The sequence below is a fragment of the Megascapheus bottae genome, chromosome 1, assembly GCF_031878675.1.
Source record: "Megascapheus bottae isolate mThoBot1 chromosome 1, mThoBot2.hap1, whole genome shotgun sequence".
In the NCBI taxonomy this organism is placed as follows: domain Eukaryota; kingdom Metazoa; phylum Chordata; class Mammalia; order Rodentia; family Geomyidae; genus Megascapheus; species Megascapheus bottae.
In genome coordinates this window covers 4,009,702-4,029,434 of record NC_143509.1, presented here as the reverse complement: position 1 = coordinate 4,029,434, position 19,733 = coordinate 4,009,702, and the positions used below count along the sequence as shown (strand labels likewise).

The window sequence follows — 19,733 nt, the reverse complement described above, 5'->3', positions numbered from 1 at the left end:
GCTGGTCCGGCGCCGGCGCTGGTTTCAGACCCCCACCCGTATAATCACGATGCGGACGGTTTGCCTCTACTTCTAATGGGACTTTGGACCTACAGCGGTGAGCATTTAAGAGTTTCTGGGCCAAGATGTGTACACAGACAGTTCCTAAGGCAGAGGACGAATGGCTCGGGTGCTGAAGGCAGATGGAAGCGGTCTGAGCCCATCCGACGCTGCCAGGGGCTGTGAGCTTGGCATAGAGAGAACTTGCCTAGCATGTGCAAGGACCTGGGTTCGGGCAAAAACATTTTCTCTTTTTGTGCCAATAATGGGGCTTGGATGCCAAGGCCTTGTGCTCTCAGTAGGGTTTTTCACCCCTGGCTGGTGCTCTTCTCCTTCAGCCATGCCTCTAGTTCTAGCCTTTTTGCTGTTTAATTGGAGATCAGTCTCCTGGATTGGTTTGCCACGTCTGGAGTCAAAGCTGAGATGGTCAGATCTCTCTCCTGAGTACCTAGAATTATACCCATGAGTCACTGGCAGCCTGAATTTTTTTTTTTAATTGAAGGTATACATTGATAGGATGTTTTAAAACATGCCCACTACCTAGCACACACACACATTTCCCTTTCTGCTTTTCTGTCACGTTGAGACGAGATCCAGTCAAGGGGGGTGGGAGGGCCTCTCAAAAGGCTAAAGAAAAGGGGGTATGACAGCTTATATTTCCAGCTGCCAAGGCAGTAAGCTACACACTTTATTAAAGCCATCTAGCCTCGGGTACTTGGTTACAGCAATGAAAAATTGACTAGTAAATCTAACAAGTCTCTATGGCAGATAGGTACAATCTGGGCAGAAAATACCCAAAAGCTGTACCTGGAATTCTCACCACAAATATCTTCAAGACCTATGCTTTCTAAGCACCTAAGCTTACTGAGACAGCAGTCAATGTATGGAGGGGAAAAAATACACATATTCCCTAATGAAACTGGAATCTTTGAGTTAAAACAGGCAGTTTCTTTTTCTCTGGCCTTTTCACTCAAAATTAGAGGGCTGGGAGCATGTAAGTTGAATGACAACAAAAAAAAAAATTTGCCAGTGAAGTTCATTTCTTTCATCTACCTTTGATTTATTTACCCATTCTTCTGTTGATTCACATTTTGTTCTCAATTTGGGATTAGGGCAGTAGTGGTGTGAGCCACGTATGGTGGCACACAACTGAAATCTCAGTACCCTGAGGTCTGAGGCAGGAGTAATGTGATTCCAAGGCCCGTTTGAGTTACACAGCAAGACATTGTCAAAAGGGAAAAAAACATGGCAAGAGAAAAGGTAGGGGAAAGGAAAAACAGTAAATAAAAGCAGCCGCCTGGTGGCCCATGCCTATAATCCCACTCAGGAGGCCGAGTCTGAAGATGGCAGTTCAAAGCCAGCCCAGGCAGGAAACTCTGTTAAGACACTGATCTATAATTAACAACCAAAAAGCCAGAAGTGGAGCTTTGGCTCAAATGGTAGAGCACTAGCCCTGAACAAAAAAACTCAGAACAGTTCAAGTAATAGCCCGAGTTCAAGCCCCAGGTTCAGCATTTAAAAAATAAAAATAAGGGGCCATGAGTTTGGCCTAGTGGTAGAGTGCTTACCTAGTATGCACGAAGTAGTGCTGCAGGCTCAAGTGGTAGAGCTCTAGCCTTGAGAGAAAGTTCAAGGTCAGTGCTCAGGCCCTGAGTTTAAGCCCCACGACTGGCAAAAAAATAAAAATAAAATAAAATAGGAAGACAGAAAAAGGAAATGAATAAAGGATAAGAAACTGATTTTGATCTTGATACATAAAAATGTAGGATTATCAGAGTCATAGACCACACAAATGGCAGCTTTAATATATACTGCTAAGTTTTTGAAATTATTTCTCCAGAATATTACCCCAACAGAAGTAAATGCATTCTCATTAACTCTCTATTTAGAATCTATAATGATTTTTCCACCGTGTCCAGCCAGCTACATAACATTTACTGTTCAAAACTGAATACTTGGTGACAAAGAACATAGACATGGAGAAGAAAGCTCAATGAGAAAAGGGTGATCCATTCAAAGAAAAAGGGGAAAAAATGAGATGATCTCAGTAAAATAAAACTTGTCAATTATTACAGAACTGCACTGTTTCCATAAAATTAGTGTTTGTTGCTTTTCTGCGATGGAATTTAGAACCATGGTAAGCTGTGGCCTGAGCTTTTTCCATGCCTCCTTTTGATTTCCATCTGCAAAGATTCTTTTATATCCTTCCACTGTCAGTCAACTTGTTTCCTTTAGGTGAAGCCAGCATAAAGGTAAATATATCTCATTTCTTGATGTAGTCTTTTGATGGCCAAACTTAGTTCATTCTCATTTAAGTGTTAAGAACCACACACTATGATCAAGTGAGATTTATCCCTGATAGATGGAAAGTTGGTTGAACTACACAAAAGTGATATGTCACACTAACAAAAGAAAGGGAGAAAAAAAATCACATTACCAATGCAAGAAAATGTAGAAAAATTATTTTACAATATAGAACAGCTTCCTATGACAATTCTTAACAAATATGGTATTCTAAAAGGCACCTCAACTAATTAAATCATATGACAAACCCAAAACTATCATCACAAATGGTGACAAGCTCAGCATTTCCTGTAAGATTAAGAACAAGGCAAAAAATAAAATAAAATAAAAAAGCCCACAGTTGCCACACCTAACGCTGAAAGTCCAAACCACACAACTGTACAGGAGACAGGCATCCAAATCGGTCTTCATAGACATAGAAAACAGTCATATATGAGATAACTACTTGAACTAATACAAATTCACAAAAGCTAAAGGGCTCAAGTCAAACATAAATCAATCATGGGGGCTAGAGATGTGGCTTCGTATTAGGGAACCTGGAGTTCAGCCTCCAAGACCACCACACACATAAAAAAAAAAAAAAAAAATTTCTATGCTTCTGATTATGGAAATTATGGAAGAATTCTATTTCCAATAAATAGCAAAAACAATGTAATAATATTTAGGGAAGAATGAAATGAAACCAGCACAGTAAAAACTATAAAACAATAATGAAAGAACTTAGACACAAATAAATGAAAACCATACCCATGCTTATAGACTGAAAGAATACTGAGATATCCACATTCCCCAAAGGAATCTACAGATTTAAAATGTCATCTCTTCCAATATTTCAATGTCATATTTTCATAAGACTATTTTAAATTTTTTTTAATTTATATAGCACCAAGTAAGACTGAAAAGCCAAAGGAACTGAGTAAGAAGAAAACTTGAGGCATTGTAGTGCCTGATTTCAAATCATATTATAATAAAACTACAATAATCCAAACAATACTTTACATATGTGAGGTCCTAGGCTCAATACTCAGTAACCCATCCAAAAAAACAAAACAAAAAACTACTGAACTGGCATAAAAATAAGAACAATGGAATATAACAGAAATAAAAGCATGCATATACAGTCAAGTAAATTCCAACTAAAGCACCAATACAGAAATGGAAACACTACAGTCTCATATAAATGAAACAGTGAAAACTGGATATGTCTAAGAGTCTACACTAAATAGGTTAAAGACTCAAACTTCAGGCTATAAAGACCCCATTCCCTTCCTAAAAACAAACTCCTGAAAGAAAACATTTCCTGGCAATTTTTTAAAAGTTCCCACCCAAACTGCAGGCAAAAAAAAAACTGAAAAAGGTAGACTACATCCTTTGTGATGCAAAGGAAACAAATGAATGATGAGGCAAAGAGTGGAATGGGACAATATTTGTAAACCATGTCTCTGGTAATAGGTAGATTAATACCCAAAATATGTAAGAAACACATATAACTCAATAGCAAAAGTCCCAAATAATCCAACTTAAAAATAGGCAAAAGACCAGGGTATTTAACAAGGACACACAGATGGTTATACAAGTGTAAGAAGGTGTTGAGTCAGTGGTCACCAGGGATATACAAATAACAATGAGGTATCACCTCAACACATTAAAGTGGCTGTAACAAATGTTTTAAGTCAACAGTAATTCATGTTGATCAAAATGATTCTTTAAAAATAAAAAACTCAGTATATTGCTGGTGCAAGTAACAGTGGGCATAGTCATTGTAGAAAAGGGGTATGAAGGCTCTTTGTATTAAGAGTAAAGCTACAGTCAAGCCTTGATGTCTCACACCAGTAATCCTAGCTACTCAGAAGGCTAAAATCTAAGGATTGCGGCTCGAAGCCAGCCTAGGCAGGAAATCCCATGAAACTCTTACCTCCAATCATCAAAAAGCCAGAAGGAGAGCCAGGAGTTTGGACTAGTGGTTGAGTGCTTGCCTAGCATTCAGGAAGACCCAGGTTCCATTCCTCACTACCACATACATAGAAAAAGCCAGAAGTGGCTTAAGTGGTAGAGTACTAACCTTGAGGAAAAACCCAAGGACAATGCTCAGGCCCTGAGTACTAGCCAAAAAAAAAAGCCAGAAGTGGAGCTGTGACTCGAAGAGCACTAGCCTTGAACAAAAAGGCTGAGGGACAGTGCCCAGGCCCAAGTTCAAGCCCCAGAACTGACACCAAGGGACTTGGTGAGGGGAGCTACCAACAAACTGATCTCTAATATGTAAAGAAATAAATAAGATCCTGCCCAAGAACAATGCCCATGGTCATTACAGAAATACTTCTCGTGTGGTGGGAGCTCACCACGTGGCCCACAAGCAATCCACGCTCCCACCTCGCCCTCCAGAGTAGATGGGATTACAGGCACATGCCACCATGCATGTCTCAGCACCAGTAACTCTAAGGAGCCAAGGTTTGGAAACACCTATGGCCCTCAACACAGGAATGGACAAAGTGTGGTATGTATATATTGTCTTAGGAAAAAGAAACTCTGCCATTTGTAATAACATCAGGGATCCAGTAGGACACTGTGTTAATTTTAACTGAAATAGGCAGATTAAAAAAAAAAAAAAAAAACTAAAAGTTTCAGCGTGGTGGCACATTCCTGTAATCCCAGCACCAAGGAGGAGACAGGAGGATCAGGACCTCAGTATCGACCTCAAAAATACAAAACAAAACTGAAAACCAAAAACTCTAAAACCACACCTAAAAGTGTGAAACTCACAGAAATGGATGGAACAATGACTACAAGAAGCTGGAGTTGGGAGGAAAAGGGAGGGAGAGATAAAAGGTACAAACTTTTACTACAGGATGCATAAGTACTAGACATTATGCTATCAATAGTAACAATGTGCTATATATATACGGGACTAAGAAAGTACTTTTCTGGCATAACATATGAAAGTATGGGAACTGGGGTAGAGTTTTGTGGTTAAATGCCTGCCTAACAAAGGCCCTGGATTGGAGCCACAGCGATCATATCTGCCCCACCCCCACCCTCCACACACACACAAATCTATCTGGTAGGGAAGGTGGTAGGCATGTAAGGAGATGGGTATGCTAACTAGCTTGAGTGGGTTTATCGTTTCACAACGTTTACGTATAATACACATCAGATTGTGCACCTAATACAATGACATCTCAGTAGAGATGCTTAAAAACAAGGAAGAAATTAAAGCGGTAGTGGAAACTATAACCAAAGTTAAGAACACATACTCATAATGAAATATATAAAATATCCAACACACTAAAATTCATCTATAGAACCACCTAGAAACCCAAGTCTGTCAGCACATAAGACTTAGGGACACATGGAAGCACTGCCCAAACTCCACTTGCGCAGTGTCTCTTCAGTGTGCATCACATCGACTCAAAGAGGAATATGTGAAAAAAGGCTTTCTAACTCTTGTGAAGTCACTGTGAGATCAGCCAGTTGAACAACTACAACTTTCAGATGTGTTATCTTACATCCATAGGATTTCACTCCCACATGTTCTGTATATCACAGAGCTTCAAAGCTGAGTTCCTTCCATCCATGCTGGAGTGGGGGGAGATTCTGACAGCTCTCCCATGTTCCTTATATTCATAAAGCATAGTCAAGAGTCAGGTCTCTCATGTCTTCAAAGTGAACCAAGACAACCAAATGCTTGTATACCTTATCACATTCAAATGTGATGACTCCCAACCAAGCACGTTACAGACTTTCCTCATTCCTGACATTCAAAGTGTTCTTTTTCATGGATGACTTGTGTTCATTAAGATCAGAGGAGCTAGCGAAGGCCTTCCCACATTCCTTCCATTTAGAGAGTTTATGTCTGGCATGGATTTTTAAATGGGTATTTAAGTGGGTGGAGGCAGTGAAGGCTTTTCCGCATTCATTACATTCGTAAGGCTTCCTCCCAGTGTGAGTTCTTACATGTTTAGAGAGGCCTGAACACTCGGTAAAAGATTTCCCACACTCCTTACACATATAGGGTTTCTCTCCAGTGTGTGTGCGCACATGCCTGCGAAGGTAGGAGGAACAAGTAAAAGCTTTCTCACACACTGAACACTCAAAGGGCTTCTCTCCAGAGTGAGTCCTTAAGTGGAGATGAAGGGATGAGGAAGAGACAAATGTCTTCCCACAGTGCTTACATTCAAAGGGTTTCTCTCCCGTGTGGCTTCGGAGATGTTGGATCAGATAAGAGGAAGTACTGAAGGCTTTGCCACATTCTTTACAATCATATGGCTTCTTCCCCGTATGCGCCAGGGCGTGCGTAGTAAAACTGGTCCGCCCAGTAAAGGATTTGCCACAGTCCTTACACTTGTACGGTTTTATTCCAGTGTGAATTCGAAAATGAGTCTTAAGGCATGCGGAATTCCTAAAGGTCTTTGCACATACTTGACATTCAAAGGGCTTCTCACCAGTATGTGTTTTCATGTGTTCGGTGCGCTGCGAAAAGCTAATGAATGCTTTCTCGCACTGCTGACACTGATAGGGCTTCTCCCCAGTGTGTGTTCTCAGGTGTTTAGTGAGGCCTGAGCGCTCGCTGAAGGCTTTGCCACAGTCCTTACACTCGTAGGGTTTCTCTCCAGTGTGAGTTCTCATGTGCCTACGGACGTAGGAGGAACGTGAGAATGCTTTCCCACACACTGTGCACTCAAAGGGTTTCTCTCCAGTGTGAGTCCTCAAGTGCACAGTAAGATAGGAGGAAGAGGCAAAGGCCTTCCCACACTGGTGACAGTCAAAAGGCTTCTCTCCTGTGTGACTTCTCAGATGCCCAATCAGATGTGAGGACGTGGTGAAGGCCTTCCCACACTCTTTGCACTGATAGGGCTTCTCCCCAGTGTGAGTCAGTATATGTGTAGTAAAGCCAGTATGCCCGGAAAAGGCTTTGCCACAGTAATTGCATTTATAGGGTTTTACTCCAGTGTGTATTCGGAAGTGCTTTTTAAGGCATGAGGAATTTCTAAAGCATTTTGCACATACATGACATTCAAAGGGCTTCTCGCCAGTGTGAGTTTTCATGTGTTCAGTGAGTTGCCGAAAGCTAGTGAAGGCTCTGCCACACTCTTTACATTTATAGGGTTTCTCCCCAGTATGTGTGCGTGAGTGTATGTTAAGGCATGAGCGCACAGCAAAGGTTCTCCCGCACTCCTTACACTGATAGGGCTTCTCTCCCGTGTGAGTTCGCATATGAATGCGAAGGTATGAGGAGCGTGTGAATGTTTTCTCACACATGGTACACTCAAAGGGCCTCTCTCCAGTGTGAGTCCTCAAATGTGCTATCAGGTAAGAGGAGGAGGCAAAGGCCTTCCCACACTGGTCACATTCGAAGGGTTTCTCTCCTGTGTGGCTTCTCATGTGTTCAATAAGACCCGAGGATTTAGTGAACACTTTCCCACATTCCTTACAGTCATAAGACTTCCTATTATGACTCCGTAAATGAGCGTTAAGGGCAGAGTGCATAGTGAAGGCTTTCCCACACTCCTTACATTCGTAGGGCTTCTGCCAAGTGTGAGTTCCCATATGATTATTCAGGTACAAAGGATACGTAAAGAAATCTCCACATTCATAGGGTTCCTTTACAGTGTGTGACTGAACGAGGGCAGAACAGCTAGTGGACTGAGTAAAAGTTTTCCCACTCATATGCTCCCATTCATAGAACTTTTCTCCATTGTGAGCTGTGTCCTGGGCCTGAAGGTGTGGTTGATTAACAAAGGCTTTCCCCCAATCACTGCATTCAAAGGACTTGTCTCCTGTGCATGCTTTCTGGTAATCAAGGTTTGGAGCCAAGGTGAACGCTTCTTCCCGCTGAATCAATAGAGAAAATTTCTCTTCACTGGGGCTTTCCTGGACCAGCGGAAGGAAGTCTTTTCCATACTGATGACACTCAGAAGTGTTCTCCATATTTGGCGCACTCATGTGTGTCTGCAGGTCTGAGTGTCCAATAAAGACTTTTGTGATTTCCTTGGAGTCATAGAGTTCCTCTCCATTGTTGCTGTCTGCCTGTTGGTAGAAGGATAAATCAAGATTAAAGAACTTTCTAAACTCATGGAGGAATGTATACTTATGGGAACTCTGAAGCACCAAGCCTCACACTAGGTTGGAGTATCTCTCCCTTGTGAATCATGAGTATGTCTTTCTTGTAGCTCTCATTGATGCTGATTTTTATCAGGAAATTTCAAACCTTCTGTGAACTTGAAAACTAAAAAAATATCCCTTATGGCTTGGGTATATGTGGCTCATGCCTACAGACATGTTCAGAGGACTGAGATCTGAGGATCATACCCCAAAGTCAGTGTGGGCAGACAAATCCACAAGACTCTTAATCTCCAACTAACCAGCAAAAAGCTGGAACTGGAGGCATGACTTAAGAGGTAGTGACAGCTATAAGTGAGTAAGCTGAGTGGAATTGGGATTTCTTGAGTTTCAGTGAGAGGGAGGGAGGAAAAGAGGGAAAAATTAGGGAAGGGAGGGGAGGGGAAGGAAAGGGAAGAAAGGAGAGGGGAGGGGAGGGGAGGGGAGGGGAGACAATAGTCCTTGTGAATCTTACCAGTTGGATCCCATTTGATGCATCTGACCAAAATATATCCTGTTCAACTGCTGTCCCTTTGGTTTTAAGGCGCATTTCCCATTCTGTAGTGAAATATACAAACATTTATAAAGGTTTGTACAACCATGGGATCTTCTATGAGTTAAAAATGATAATGTTGATTTATCAAATGAAATGCAATGATAAAAAAAATGAGAATCAGAGAAACAACACAGGAAACAGCTGCACAAACAGAACCATAAACTCCAAGCAGAGAAGAACAGGGCACTGCTGAGATCACAGGGAAGGTAGCCTAGAGGGATCACTAGAAGATGGGAAGTTGAAGACAGCCCACAATATGCAGTCCAAAGACCTTGGCCTTCAAATTCAAGGTAAGCTTTAAAAAGACTTCCCACTTCAGAGAATTCACAACCTGGAATTTTTAACCAGCTAACTGCTAGTGAGGGACACACTCTAGGAAGTGAGAGATATGTCACTATGGATATATCTCAACTACACAAGTTGTTTTAGGCTCCTTTGCCCTCTCAGGGGCTGTGAGAGGACAGGTAGGCATGAGTGGTAGGAGGGCCTGTGTTTAATCCAGGGCTCTGAAGGGATACCAAACTGTTCTTCTTGTTACCTTCCATCTATACCCCTGTCTTGCCAGGTCTACCATTCAGCCCTTTTCTGGCTTTCAGCCCTTTTCTGGCTCTACAACCTTCCAGATTATCTGATCTCTTTTATTTCCTTTAAAGGTGTTTCTGTATATGTCTTGAGTCTTTCTTTGAAGTTTTCTATAGCTGAAAGAACTCCAGTTCTGCTCCCAACAGCTCTAAAATACATTCTGCTTCCCCTGGAGAAATATACTACTTATTTGGGCTTTTTTTTTCTTTGCCTTTTTCTCTTATTTGGAGAAGTTTGGGAAGAAGTGGGAATAGGGAAAAGGAAAGTGGAATTTGCTTTTATTTTCTTCATGTTTGCAAGGCAGGTGCTCTACCTTTTTTAAATTCATTTATTGTAAAGGTGATGTACACAGGGGCTACAATTACATAAGTAAAGAAATGAGTGCATTTTTTTGAACAGTGTTACTCCCTCATTTTCTCCACCCCCCAATCTACTCCCCTCCCCACAAGCTGTAAAGTTCATTTACAACATACTGTCTTGTAAGAAGCCTTTTTCAGCTCATTTCCAGGAGGTGGGATTTTTTTTTTAATGTGCCACAAATATAGTTTTGAAAATAAAAATAAAAAAGAAATTTAAATGTTGTTCACACTTACCATGAAGAACACCTTGCTCCATTGTTGCTAACTTTACTTCTTCCTATGACCAAGATATTAGCCTGGGCTTGAAGATCTGATCTCCTATCTACAGGAAAAGAACATCAATGGAAAAGGCTCATATAGGATGACAAGTATTCTCATGCAAGAGGAACTGCATTTCTAATGAAATTGTGGAGTTAGGGGCAGTGGTACTGGGGACTGAGTTTTCAGGCAACCACTGTACCACTTGAGCCATGCCCCTAGATCTATTTGCTTTTCAGATCAGGTCTTTATTTTTGCCAGAACTTCCCTGGACCACAATCACCTTACTTATTATGCCTTCCCTGTTACTGAGACTACACACCTGAAAGGATTGCTACCATGCCCAGCTTTCCTTGTTAAGATGAGCTCTTTTCTAACTTTCCTCCTGGGCTAGCCTAAAACCACAACTTCCTGATCCTGAGAAGTTAGGGTAACAAGCATGAGTCTAAAATTATTTTTAAATAGTGTAAAATACAAGCATTCATTTTCTGGGTATTTCTGATCCCCTAGAACACATTCAGGCTTAAACATGCACATACATCATTTAAGACTTTTCCTCAAATTGGATATAATGAAGGTAAACATCATCTTTCTTGAAGGAACTTACTCCAGTAGTTACCAATCTTAGATAAAACACATTCAGCTGGAAGAATTGTTACAAGACAGGTGGTTCACCATGTTCAAAGTGCAATCTCAAACTGCACATTCCTAAGAGTGATAGTAATGCTATCACAATCATCAACAATATATTAAACATTTTAGGGGAAGGACATTATCTCTGTTCTTTCCCATTGCATTCAGAGTTGGCTTTCCCAATCCTGGAAACTAATATGGGATATGTTTCAGCTCCATAAGAGGCTACTACAAGGAATGATGGCAGTCCTACCAGTTGCTGATAGTTCTCCAGCATCATCTCTCTGAATAGATCTCTGAGTTGGGTGTAGCAGAGTCCACTCTTCCTGTGTAAAGTCCACAACCACATCCTCCAAGGTAACCAAGTCCTAAATCATCACATACATGTTACCTTGAGCCAAGTGGCTTCCTGACCAATGGTCACTGGAAAATGAGGATGTAACATCGACGCCTGCATAGGATTCTAAAGGCTCCCAAACTCTATTCCAGGATTCAATTTTTCTAGGCCATCTCTCTTTACACATTCATTCACTATGGTTCGCCTATCATAACAGCTTTTGGCATCTCTTACATGTAAACACAGCTAGACTGGGAGCTCTAGTTCCCTATAGTAAAGTACATTCCTATACAATGTCTTTTCCCAGTCAGTTCTACTTAGAAGTATCTATATATTCCTCCTTTGAACCTTTAACTTACATATAAATAAAAATGCAATAAAGAACATCAAAAGAGAGCAGGGCACGATGGCTCACACCTATAATCTTTAGCTACTCAGGAGGCTGAGATCTGAGGATTGCGGTTCAAAGCCAGTCTAGGCACAAAAGGACTTGAGACTCTTATCTCCAATTAACTTCTAGAAAATGGGAAGTGGATCTTGTCTCAAGGGTAGGATGGTAGCCTTGAACTGAGAGCTCAGGAACAGTACCCAGGCCAAGTTCAAGCCCCATGACCCACAAAAAAATAAAGTGGTACTTTCCTAGCATGCCCAATACCCTGGGTTTGAACTCCAGAATCAAAGAACAACAGAAAAAGTCTCAAATATGGAAAAAATACTATTCCACTCAAGATTCTCCAGTAAAACTAATGGGAACAAGCTATAAGACATTCTCATAACCAAACAATCAAAAATCAAAAGCACAACCAGGCACTGGTGGTTCATACCTGTTATACTAGCTACTCAGGAGGCTGAGAGTGTGGTTTAAAACCAGTCTGAGCAGGAAACGTCCATGAGACTCTTACCCCCAGATAACCATCAGAAAAGCAGAAATGGCTCTGTGGTTCAAACTGGCAGTGTTAACCTTGACCAAAGTGCTTAGGGACAGAGTTCAGGCCCTGATTTCAAGTCCTACAACCAACAAAAACAAAATTAAAAAAAAAAATCAAAAGCACATAAGTACATGATGCAAGTAGCATAAATGGAGGAGGGAGAGCAAATCACATGAAGGACTTCCAAAAACAGCCATTAGCAGAACTATCACCTGGGAACTTGTAGGCCAAGACAGAGTGGGAAAATATATACCAAGTACCAGCCAAGTGCTAGTGGCTCACACCTGTAATCCTAGCTACTCAATAAGATCTGAAGATCACAGTTCAAGGCCACCCCAGGCATGAAAGTCTATATGATTCTTATCTCCAATTAACTATCAGAAAAATGGAAGTGGCACTGTAGCTCAAGTAGTAGAGCACTAGCCTTAAGCTGAAGAACTCAGGGACAGCGCCTTGGCCCAGAGTTTAAGCCCCACGACCACCACCACCACCAACAACAAAAGTAAGTACTGAGGGAAGTGTGTGTGTGTGGCTGGGCAGGGGGAGGGGGGTTTCTATAAATAAATAAATCTTAGTATCTGCTCCTTCAAAAATAGTATAGTAGTAAGCAAAGCTGTGTTCCAAAGTAAATGACACATAAAGACTTTCCAAGAAAAATAAAGCACAAAAAGTTCATCACTTTTCAATAGTTCCATGAATGCTACTTACTAACATAAAAACATAAGAGGGCTGAGATGTAGTTCAGTAACAAAGCACTTTCAAGTGCAACATCCTGCATTCAATCCCCAGTATCAAAAAAGATTAGAAAAAGAAAGTATAAAAGTACAAGATTAAACTCCAAATACTCTAATACTTTAATGTTGGTATACTAGCCACCTGTAGTCTTCCTGTGAAGATTTAAAAAGCCACACTATTAAAAAATACTAAAAACTACAATGGTTAGGAGATAAGACAATATAAAGACATAAAATTGTAAAAACCAAAGACAAAAAAATGTAAGAAAAGGCATATTTTGCCAGGTGTTAGTGGCTCATATTTATAAGACCAGCTTGGGGTTCGGATTAAGATTTGGGTTTGGGTTCAGGTTCGGGTTCGGGTTACCTGGTCTGGCTTAGGACTGTATAGCTGGGCTGGGATCACAGACATGTACCCCTGTTTCCACCTATTGGTTGAAAGGGAGTCTGGTCAATCTGCAGTCCCCTCCATCTCAGCCTCCCAAGTAATTGAGATTATAGATATGAGCCACTGCGCCCAACTTCTAGTCCATTTGTAAAGTGGACTGGAGAATTAGGGTTTGAAGTCAGCCCAGGCAGAAAAGTTCATAATAATTTATCTCCAATTAAACAACAAAAGGCCAGTTTGAAAGTATGGATCAAGTGGATCAGTGAGAAAAACAGCAAAACAGCCAAATGAGAGCACAAAGCCCAGAGTTCAAGCCTCAGTGGTGGCACACACACACACACACACACACCAAAACTTATACAAGCAAAACTTAAGTATTTTTTTTCTCCTTTTGTTTTTGTTTTGGCCAAGGAGCTAGCTAACTCAAGGCCTGGGCACTGTTTCTAAGCTTTTTCTTTTCTGTTTTGTTGTTGTTGTGGGTTTTATTGTTTTTGTATCATACATGCTAGCAAGCACTCTACTACTAGGTCATACTCCCAACCCCCACCAAATGGTTTTTGTTTTTTTCTTTTTTCTTTTTTTTTTCTTTTTTTTTTGCCAGTCCTGGGCTTGAGCTCAGGGCCTGAGCACTGTCCTTGGACTTTCTCAAGGCTAGAGCTCTACCTCTTTGAGCCTCAGCACCACTTCTGGCTCTTTTCTATGTATGCGGTACAGAGGAATCGAACCCGGGTCTTCATGCATGCTAGGCAAGCACTCTACCATTAGGCCAAACTCTTGGCCCCTCAAATGGTTTTATATAAGCTGCAGAACCAAAAAGCAAAATCTAATGGACATACACAGGAAAAAATATCACTAGAGAAAATATCACAAAACAAAAACAAGAAACCATGAAAAGAAAAAAAACACCTTCAAAATGGCATTAACAGGTTTTTACCTACCAATAATTACCTGGAATATAATAGAATTACATTCCCTAATTCCTTCAGATATAGCTCACAAGGACTGGCAAAAAAAAAAAAAAGAAAAGAAAACAGAGTAATACAGTAGAACACACTTTGTTTTTTTTGTTTTGGGGGGGCTTTTTTTTTTGCCAGTCCTGGTCGTGAGTTCATGGCCTGAGCACTGTCCTTGGACTTTCTCAAGACTAGAGCTCTACCACTTGAGCCTCAGCACCACTTCTGGTTTTTGTTTTTGTTTTTTTTCCTATGTATGTGGTACTGAGGAATCTAACCTGGGTCTTCATGCATGCTAGGCAAGCACTCTACCACTAGGCCAAACTCCCGACCCCAGAACACAGTTTTTTAAAAAGGAAATCCCCACCAGGTAAAAGAGGCTCATACCTGCAATGCTAGCTACTCAGGAAGCTGAGATCTGAGGATCACAGTTCAAAGTCAACCAGAGCAGGACAGTCCATGAGGCTCTTATCTTCAGTTAACCCCAGAAAACCAGAAGTAGGAGTATGGCTCAACGTGGCTGAGTGCTAGCCTTGAGCAAAAAAACTTCAAGGACAGGACCCAGGCCCTGAGTTTAAGCCCCATGACCAACAAAATCAAAAAGGAAATCCCCTTCAACTCCAGTACTTCCAAAAACACAAACTAACAAAAGAATATCCCAAGAAAGATCATGGTTAACCAAGAGGATGGCACTCTGAGGCCAGCCCATGCAGAGTTATGGAGAGCCTCTCCTATCTCCTGGTGGGAGGCAACTCTTTTCCCAGCTACGAGGGAAGTGTAAATAGATGGATCATGGTCCACGCCTGTCTGGGCAAGAACTGGAGACCCTACCCAGAAACAACTAAAGTGAAAAGGGATACATGAGGCAAGGCTCAAGTGGTAGAGTACCTACCTGTTTGGCAAGCATGAGGTCCCAGGTTCAAACTTGCAATAGGCCAAAAAAAAAGTCTGTCCTCCCCTCACACTGGCAGAGGCAGCTGGGTAGGGCGAAGGCTCAGGGTCTATGACACTCATTTCAGCAGAGCCCAGTAGGTATGAGCCACTTCCTTTCCCCACTTTTTTCAGTCCAGCCATTGCTGTTTCCAAACATATGGCACATGGCTATGAGGGGTAATTTCCTCCAGCGGAATCCCTATGGCCACCAAAGGTCTCAAAGTCCAGGAAGCATGAAACAAGGTTACCAACACTTTTACAGTAAAGACACAAGATCTCGCTAGGTAGCGCAGGCTAGCCACAAACTCACAATCCTCACACCACTCTAAGCACTAGGAATATAAGAATGTGCCACTTGCTTAAATATAATGAAGGAATTTCTGAGAGCCCCAGTGTGAGCCCTGCTGAGTTTTATTCGTAAATGAAGTATATGCTCCCAAGAAATCCGAACAGAAGGCTGGGGATGTGACCATGAATTCAACCCCAAGTACAAAAAAAAAGACATTGTTAGAACCCAAAAGAACTAAAAGACATTGGGTTTATGTCATTAGTAAATATAATCATGAATGTCATTCTGGAGGATACCATTACCGATGTACTACCCTACCTGCAGCTCTGGACAAGGTTGGATTCAGTAAGATACTGTTGGCAAACTGTTATTGTAGCACTGTGGTACCCTGGAAGTACGTGCTATGCACGTACTTTACCACCCTGGAATAGGTGAAGTCCTTTCTGTGGTACAGGTACACTGGGCTGGGAAGCTGCTGAAATAGGAAATGAAAACACAGGTTAGAGGGGAGGGGGTGGGGGAAGGGATATGGGGACAAAAACATGAGAAGGGGTAGGTAGCACTTTCTATCTGGCGAATACAATGTAACCCTTTTATTAATTACAATAAAAAAAAGAAAACACAGGTTAAATAACATAGAACGAAGAATAGCATATGCGCATGCCTGTGCATACGCGCCTGTACCCGTGTGTGCGTGTGTGTGTGCGCGCACACGAGCACACCCGACAAGAGTAGCATTTTTAGCATAAACTGATCGAACAGAAAATCAGTAATTTTTATTTAGTATATTAACCAGTGCCAGGGATTCAATCTAGGGCCTTGGCAAATGCTACACAAAGACCCTATCATGAAGTTACAGTCCTAGACTGTAATCAATGATTTTAGTAATATTGAGTGTTGATTATATAGGCCATCATGGATGGAATAAAAGAAGCACTATGGTTTTTAATCTATTCATTATGAGACATTTATTTGGATTCAGATTAAAAAACAGATTATGGTGACAGGCTATCCACTTTATAAGGCTTAATCCTTGAAGACCCTATGCTAATTTACTTTGAGTATATGTATTAACTATTAGAATTAGGTCCACGGAGCTCCATATACGAAGTCAATTATAGTCAGGTGCTGGTGGACCACACTTGTAATCCCAGCTACTTAGAATCCTGAGATCTGAGGATTGTGGTTCAAAGCTAGTCCAGGAAGTAAAGTCCATGGGACTTTTATCTCCAACTAACCACCAAAAGCTAGAAGTAGTCAAGTGGTAGAGCTCTAGCCTTGAACACAATAGCTCAGGATCAGTGCGTAGGCCCAAGTTCAAGCCCCATACTTAGCACATAAAGAAGAAAAAAAGCCAATTATGAATGAAAAGAGCAAAACTTAATTCACTACTTACTATACAAAGGCATATAATGGGACTATTTTAGAACCTCAAATATTACCAATACAAAGCATGCTATATTAGATGATTTTTAAAGACAACAGGGAGAATAATGTTTAAATTTAGCAAGATTCTCAGTCATAACTATGAATCCCAGAATAGTATTCATGAATTTTATCAAATTCTAAAGTAAGTGAAAACCTACATTATGAAGAAACAATACCTAACCTGTACTCTTTTGATACTGGGTTTTGAACTCAGAGCCTCATACTTGCTTTGCATATACTTTACCACCCTGCCACATCCCTGGTCTTTTTTTTTTTTTTTTTTTTTGGCTTTAGTTTTTTTCGGGTAGGGTCTTTCACTACCCCCCTTACCCCAGCTGGCTTAGTGTACGACCCTCCTACCTATACAGTGCTCACTTTTTCTTTTCTAGCCTATTCTACCTCACCAGGAAATCCCTCAGTACATCACACCTGTACTCCTAGCTACTCATGAGGCTGGGATCTGAGAATCCTGCTTTGAAGCCAGCCTGGGGAGGAAAATCTGTGAAACTCTTATCTCCACTTAACCCCTCAAAATAAGCCAGAAGGAGCAAGTGTAGCTCACATGGTAGAACACTAGAATTAAGCAAAAAAGCTAACACTGTCTAGGCCCTGAGTTCAAACCCCGGTATAACACTGTAAAAAAAAAAAATCCATCTAGCATCCTACATTGCCCTCCATCTCCATACTACCTTGGTCCTCAAAACTACAGGGCCAGCCTCCTCACTGGTCCTTATCTTGTCAGCAGAAGAGAGACTTTTGAATGGATCAGACACTGAGCACTCTCCCATGTTCAGACCACATGTGAGTCAAATCCAGAGCCTTTACTGTAAACTAGGAGCCCCAATTCCTGCTGTACAATGCCAGCCCAGTCTCAGCCTGTCCTCTTGACACATTTGGTAACTGCCAATAGAGCAGCCACCTCAGGAACTTTACATTTCTTTGAACCTGGACCACTTGTCCCCCAGATATCTGAATGGCTCACTCCATCTTCCTCCTTCAGAACCCCGTTCACACATCCCTGTAAGCCTTTCCTGCCCACCTCACACCAAACACCTCCTCCTTCCTGACACTACATGCCAGACACTCACCAGCTAACATATATTACACATTCAGCTCATAATCTGTCACTTCCTACTACAGCATGTGCAGTGTGAGACTGGCGCCTTCGCTGTGCTCACTGCAATTCATCCAGCACCTAGGACAATACATCTCCTGGTCAATGAATAAAATATATGTCAGATACAGTTATTGAACAAAATATGAGGGTCTTTATTTCCTTTCAATCAGGTATAAAGAAAGATTAACTGGGCACAGTGGCTCACTCCTGTAATCTTAGCTACTCAGGAGTCTGAGATCTGAGAATCAAGGTCAAAGCCAGCCCACACAAAAGGACCTGAGACTCTTATCCCCAATAAACCTCTAGAAAACTTTTTTCACATAGAAAAGGATTATAATATTAAACTTAGAAGTAACCTGATACTTTCCTATCTCTACAGAAACACCAGTTCACAGCTTTCACCACCTACTTCCTCCCCTTTCTGCATAACTCACTTGTCTACCTTTTTATTGAGCTTTTGTTCTTCCTGTGGCACTGGGAATGGACGAAGTGCTCTACCCCTGAGCTGCATCCCTAGCCCCCCTTTGTCTTCTATTTTAGGTCTTGGATTCATCATGATGTAATCACTTACACTCAGAGACAGAAAACCACACTGCCCTCTTCCTTCCAAGCCTTCATACATTTGTAATGACATTCATTTCCTTAGCTACCTGTCAGCTTCTTCCATTAGTTTTCAACATCTAAAAGAACATCTGACCTGAATTTTGTCACTATGCCTTAATCAGTCATCGAGGCACCCAAGTTTACATGACACACAGGACACACACACACACACACACACACACACACACACAAAAGATCTGAGGACCACAGTTCTATGCCAGCCGGGGCAGTAAAGTCTGAGACTCTTATCTCCAATAAACCAGCAAAAAGCAGCAAGTGGAGCTGTGGCTCAAGTGGTCCAGCTGTGGCCCAGCCTGGAGCCTAAAAACAAAGGGACCACGTCCTGAACTTAAGCCCCAGGACTGGCACAAAAAAGGAAAAAAAAAAGGGAATGGGATAAGGAAGAGCAATGGGGGTGAGGGGATGTTGATGGGGACACATTGCTTACAAGTGTGAGTAATTTTCAAGTTTTGGCTACCACAAAGTACTTAAAAGCTCAACTTGCATCCCTGCAATCAAAGTACTTCCTTTCAACTAGTTCACCAAAAGTGTATTTTATTTTTCTGAAGAGAGAAGGGAAGGAAAAAAAAAAAAGCATGGGAAAACATGACAATCCCCGGTCAGGTTCTCTCCCCCTGGCACAGGGGCCCGGGGGTGCCGCGCGGCTGGCGAGTCCGAGGGTTGGCGCCACGACTGGCAGGCTCCGCGCTGCTGTCTCCCATCTTACTTATTTAAGTCACCTTCCTTCCTTTCTCCTCAGACACGCCGCGCTCAAAATGAAGGCTGAGCGGGGAAAGCGCGGCCGCGCGGCGCTCACCTGGACGCGCCCCGACCTCCGGGCCCCGCGGGCCGGTCCTTCCCGAACAACTTTCAGAAAGTTTGCCGGGGGCGCCGCCGCCGACATCGACGGGGTCCTGGACCGGACGGGGCGGACGGGGCCGGCGGGGCGGCGGGGGGTGGGGCGGCGGCGAGGGCCGCGGCGGCGCCGGGAGGACGCGGAGGCGGCGCCGGGTGTCGCCCGGGACGCGGCTGCGCGGCTCGGACCCAGCGCGGCCTCTTCCCCTCCCCCTCCGGCCGCAGGCCAAGGCCCTGACCCCACCTCACCGCGGCCAGCCGGATGACCAGTGGGGAGGAGAGGAACCCGGCGGTCCCCAGCCCGCGCCGGAAGAGCCGATGAGGTCACTTCCGCTCCCGA

General features: G+C 42.4%; 1 protein-coding gene and 1 long non-coding RNA gene across 2 annotated transcripts; one reads left to right on the top strand and one right to left on the bottom strand.

Annotated features, from left to right (window-relative positions):
• Nucleotide 1: 1 nt before the first annotated feature.
• On the top strand, nucleotides 2-4,961 carry LOC150068040 (uncharacterized). Its single transcript, XR_016536440.1, has 2 exons — nucleotides 2-97; nucleotides 1,929-4,961. It is a non-coding gene; the product is annotated as an uncharacterized LOC150068040 (long non-coding RNA).
• LOC150068039 (uncharacterized) lies at nucleotides 4,955-19,442 on the bottom strand. The gene is made up of 5 exons (XM_090336631.1): nucleotides 19,356-19,442; nucleotides 15,709-15,865; nucleotides 10,171-10,258; nucleotides 8,915-8,997; nucleotides 4,955-8,367 (listed from the first exon to the last, which is right to left on the bottom strand). The coding sequence occupies exons 3-5, from the start codon at nucleotides 10,190-10,192 to the stop codon at nucleotides 6,073-6,075; spliced, it is 2,400 nt and encodes a 799-aa protein (XP_090192757.1). The 5' UTR covers nucleotides 10,193-10,258; nucleotides 15,709-15,865; nucleotides 19,356-19,442; the 3' UTR covers nucleotides 4,955-6,072.
• Between the last annotated feature and the right edge of the window lie 291 nt (nucleotides 19,443-19,733).

Coding starts and splice junctions, on each gene's coding strand:
- LOC150068039 (XM_090336631.1), bottom strand. CDS start 10,192: ATGGAGCAAGGTGTTCTTCATG. Junction 8,998..10,170: donor GGAGCAAGGTGTTCTTCATG/GTAAGTGTGAAC, acceptor ATTTCACTACAG/AATGGGAAATGCGCCTTAAA. Junction 8,368..8,914: donor CATCAAATGGGATCCAACTG/GTAAGATTCACA, acceptor TTCTACCAACAG/GCAGACAGCAACAATGGAGA.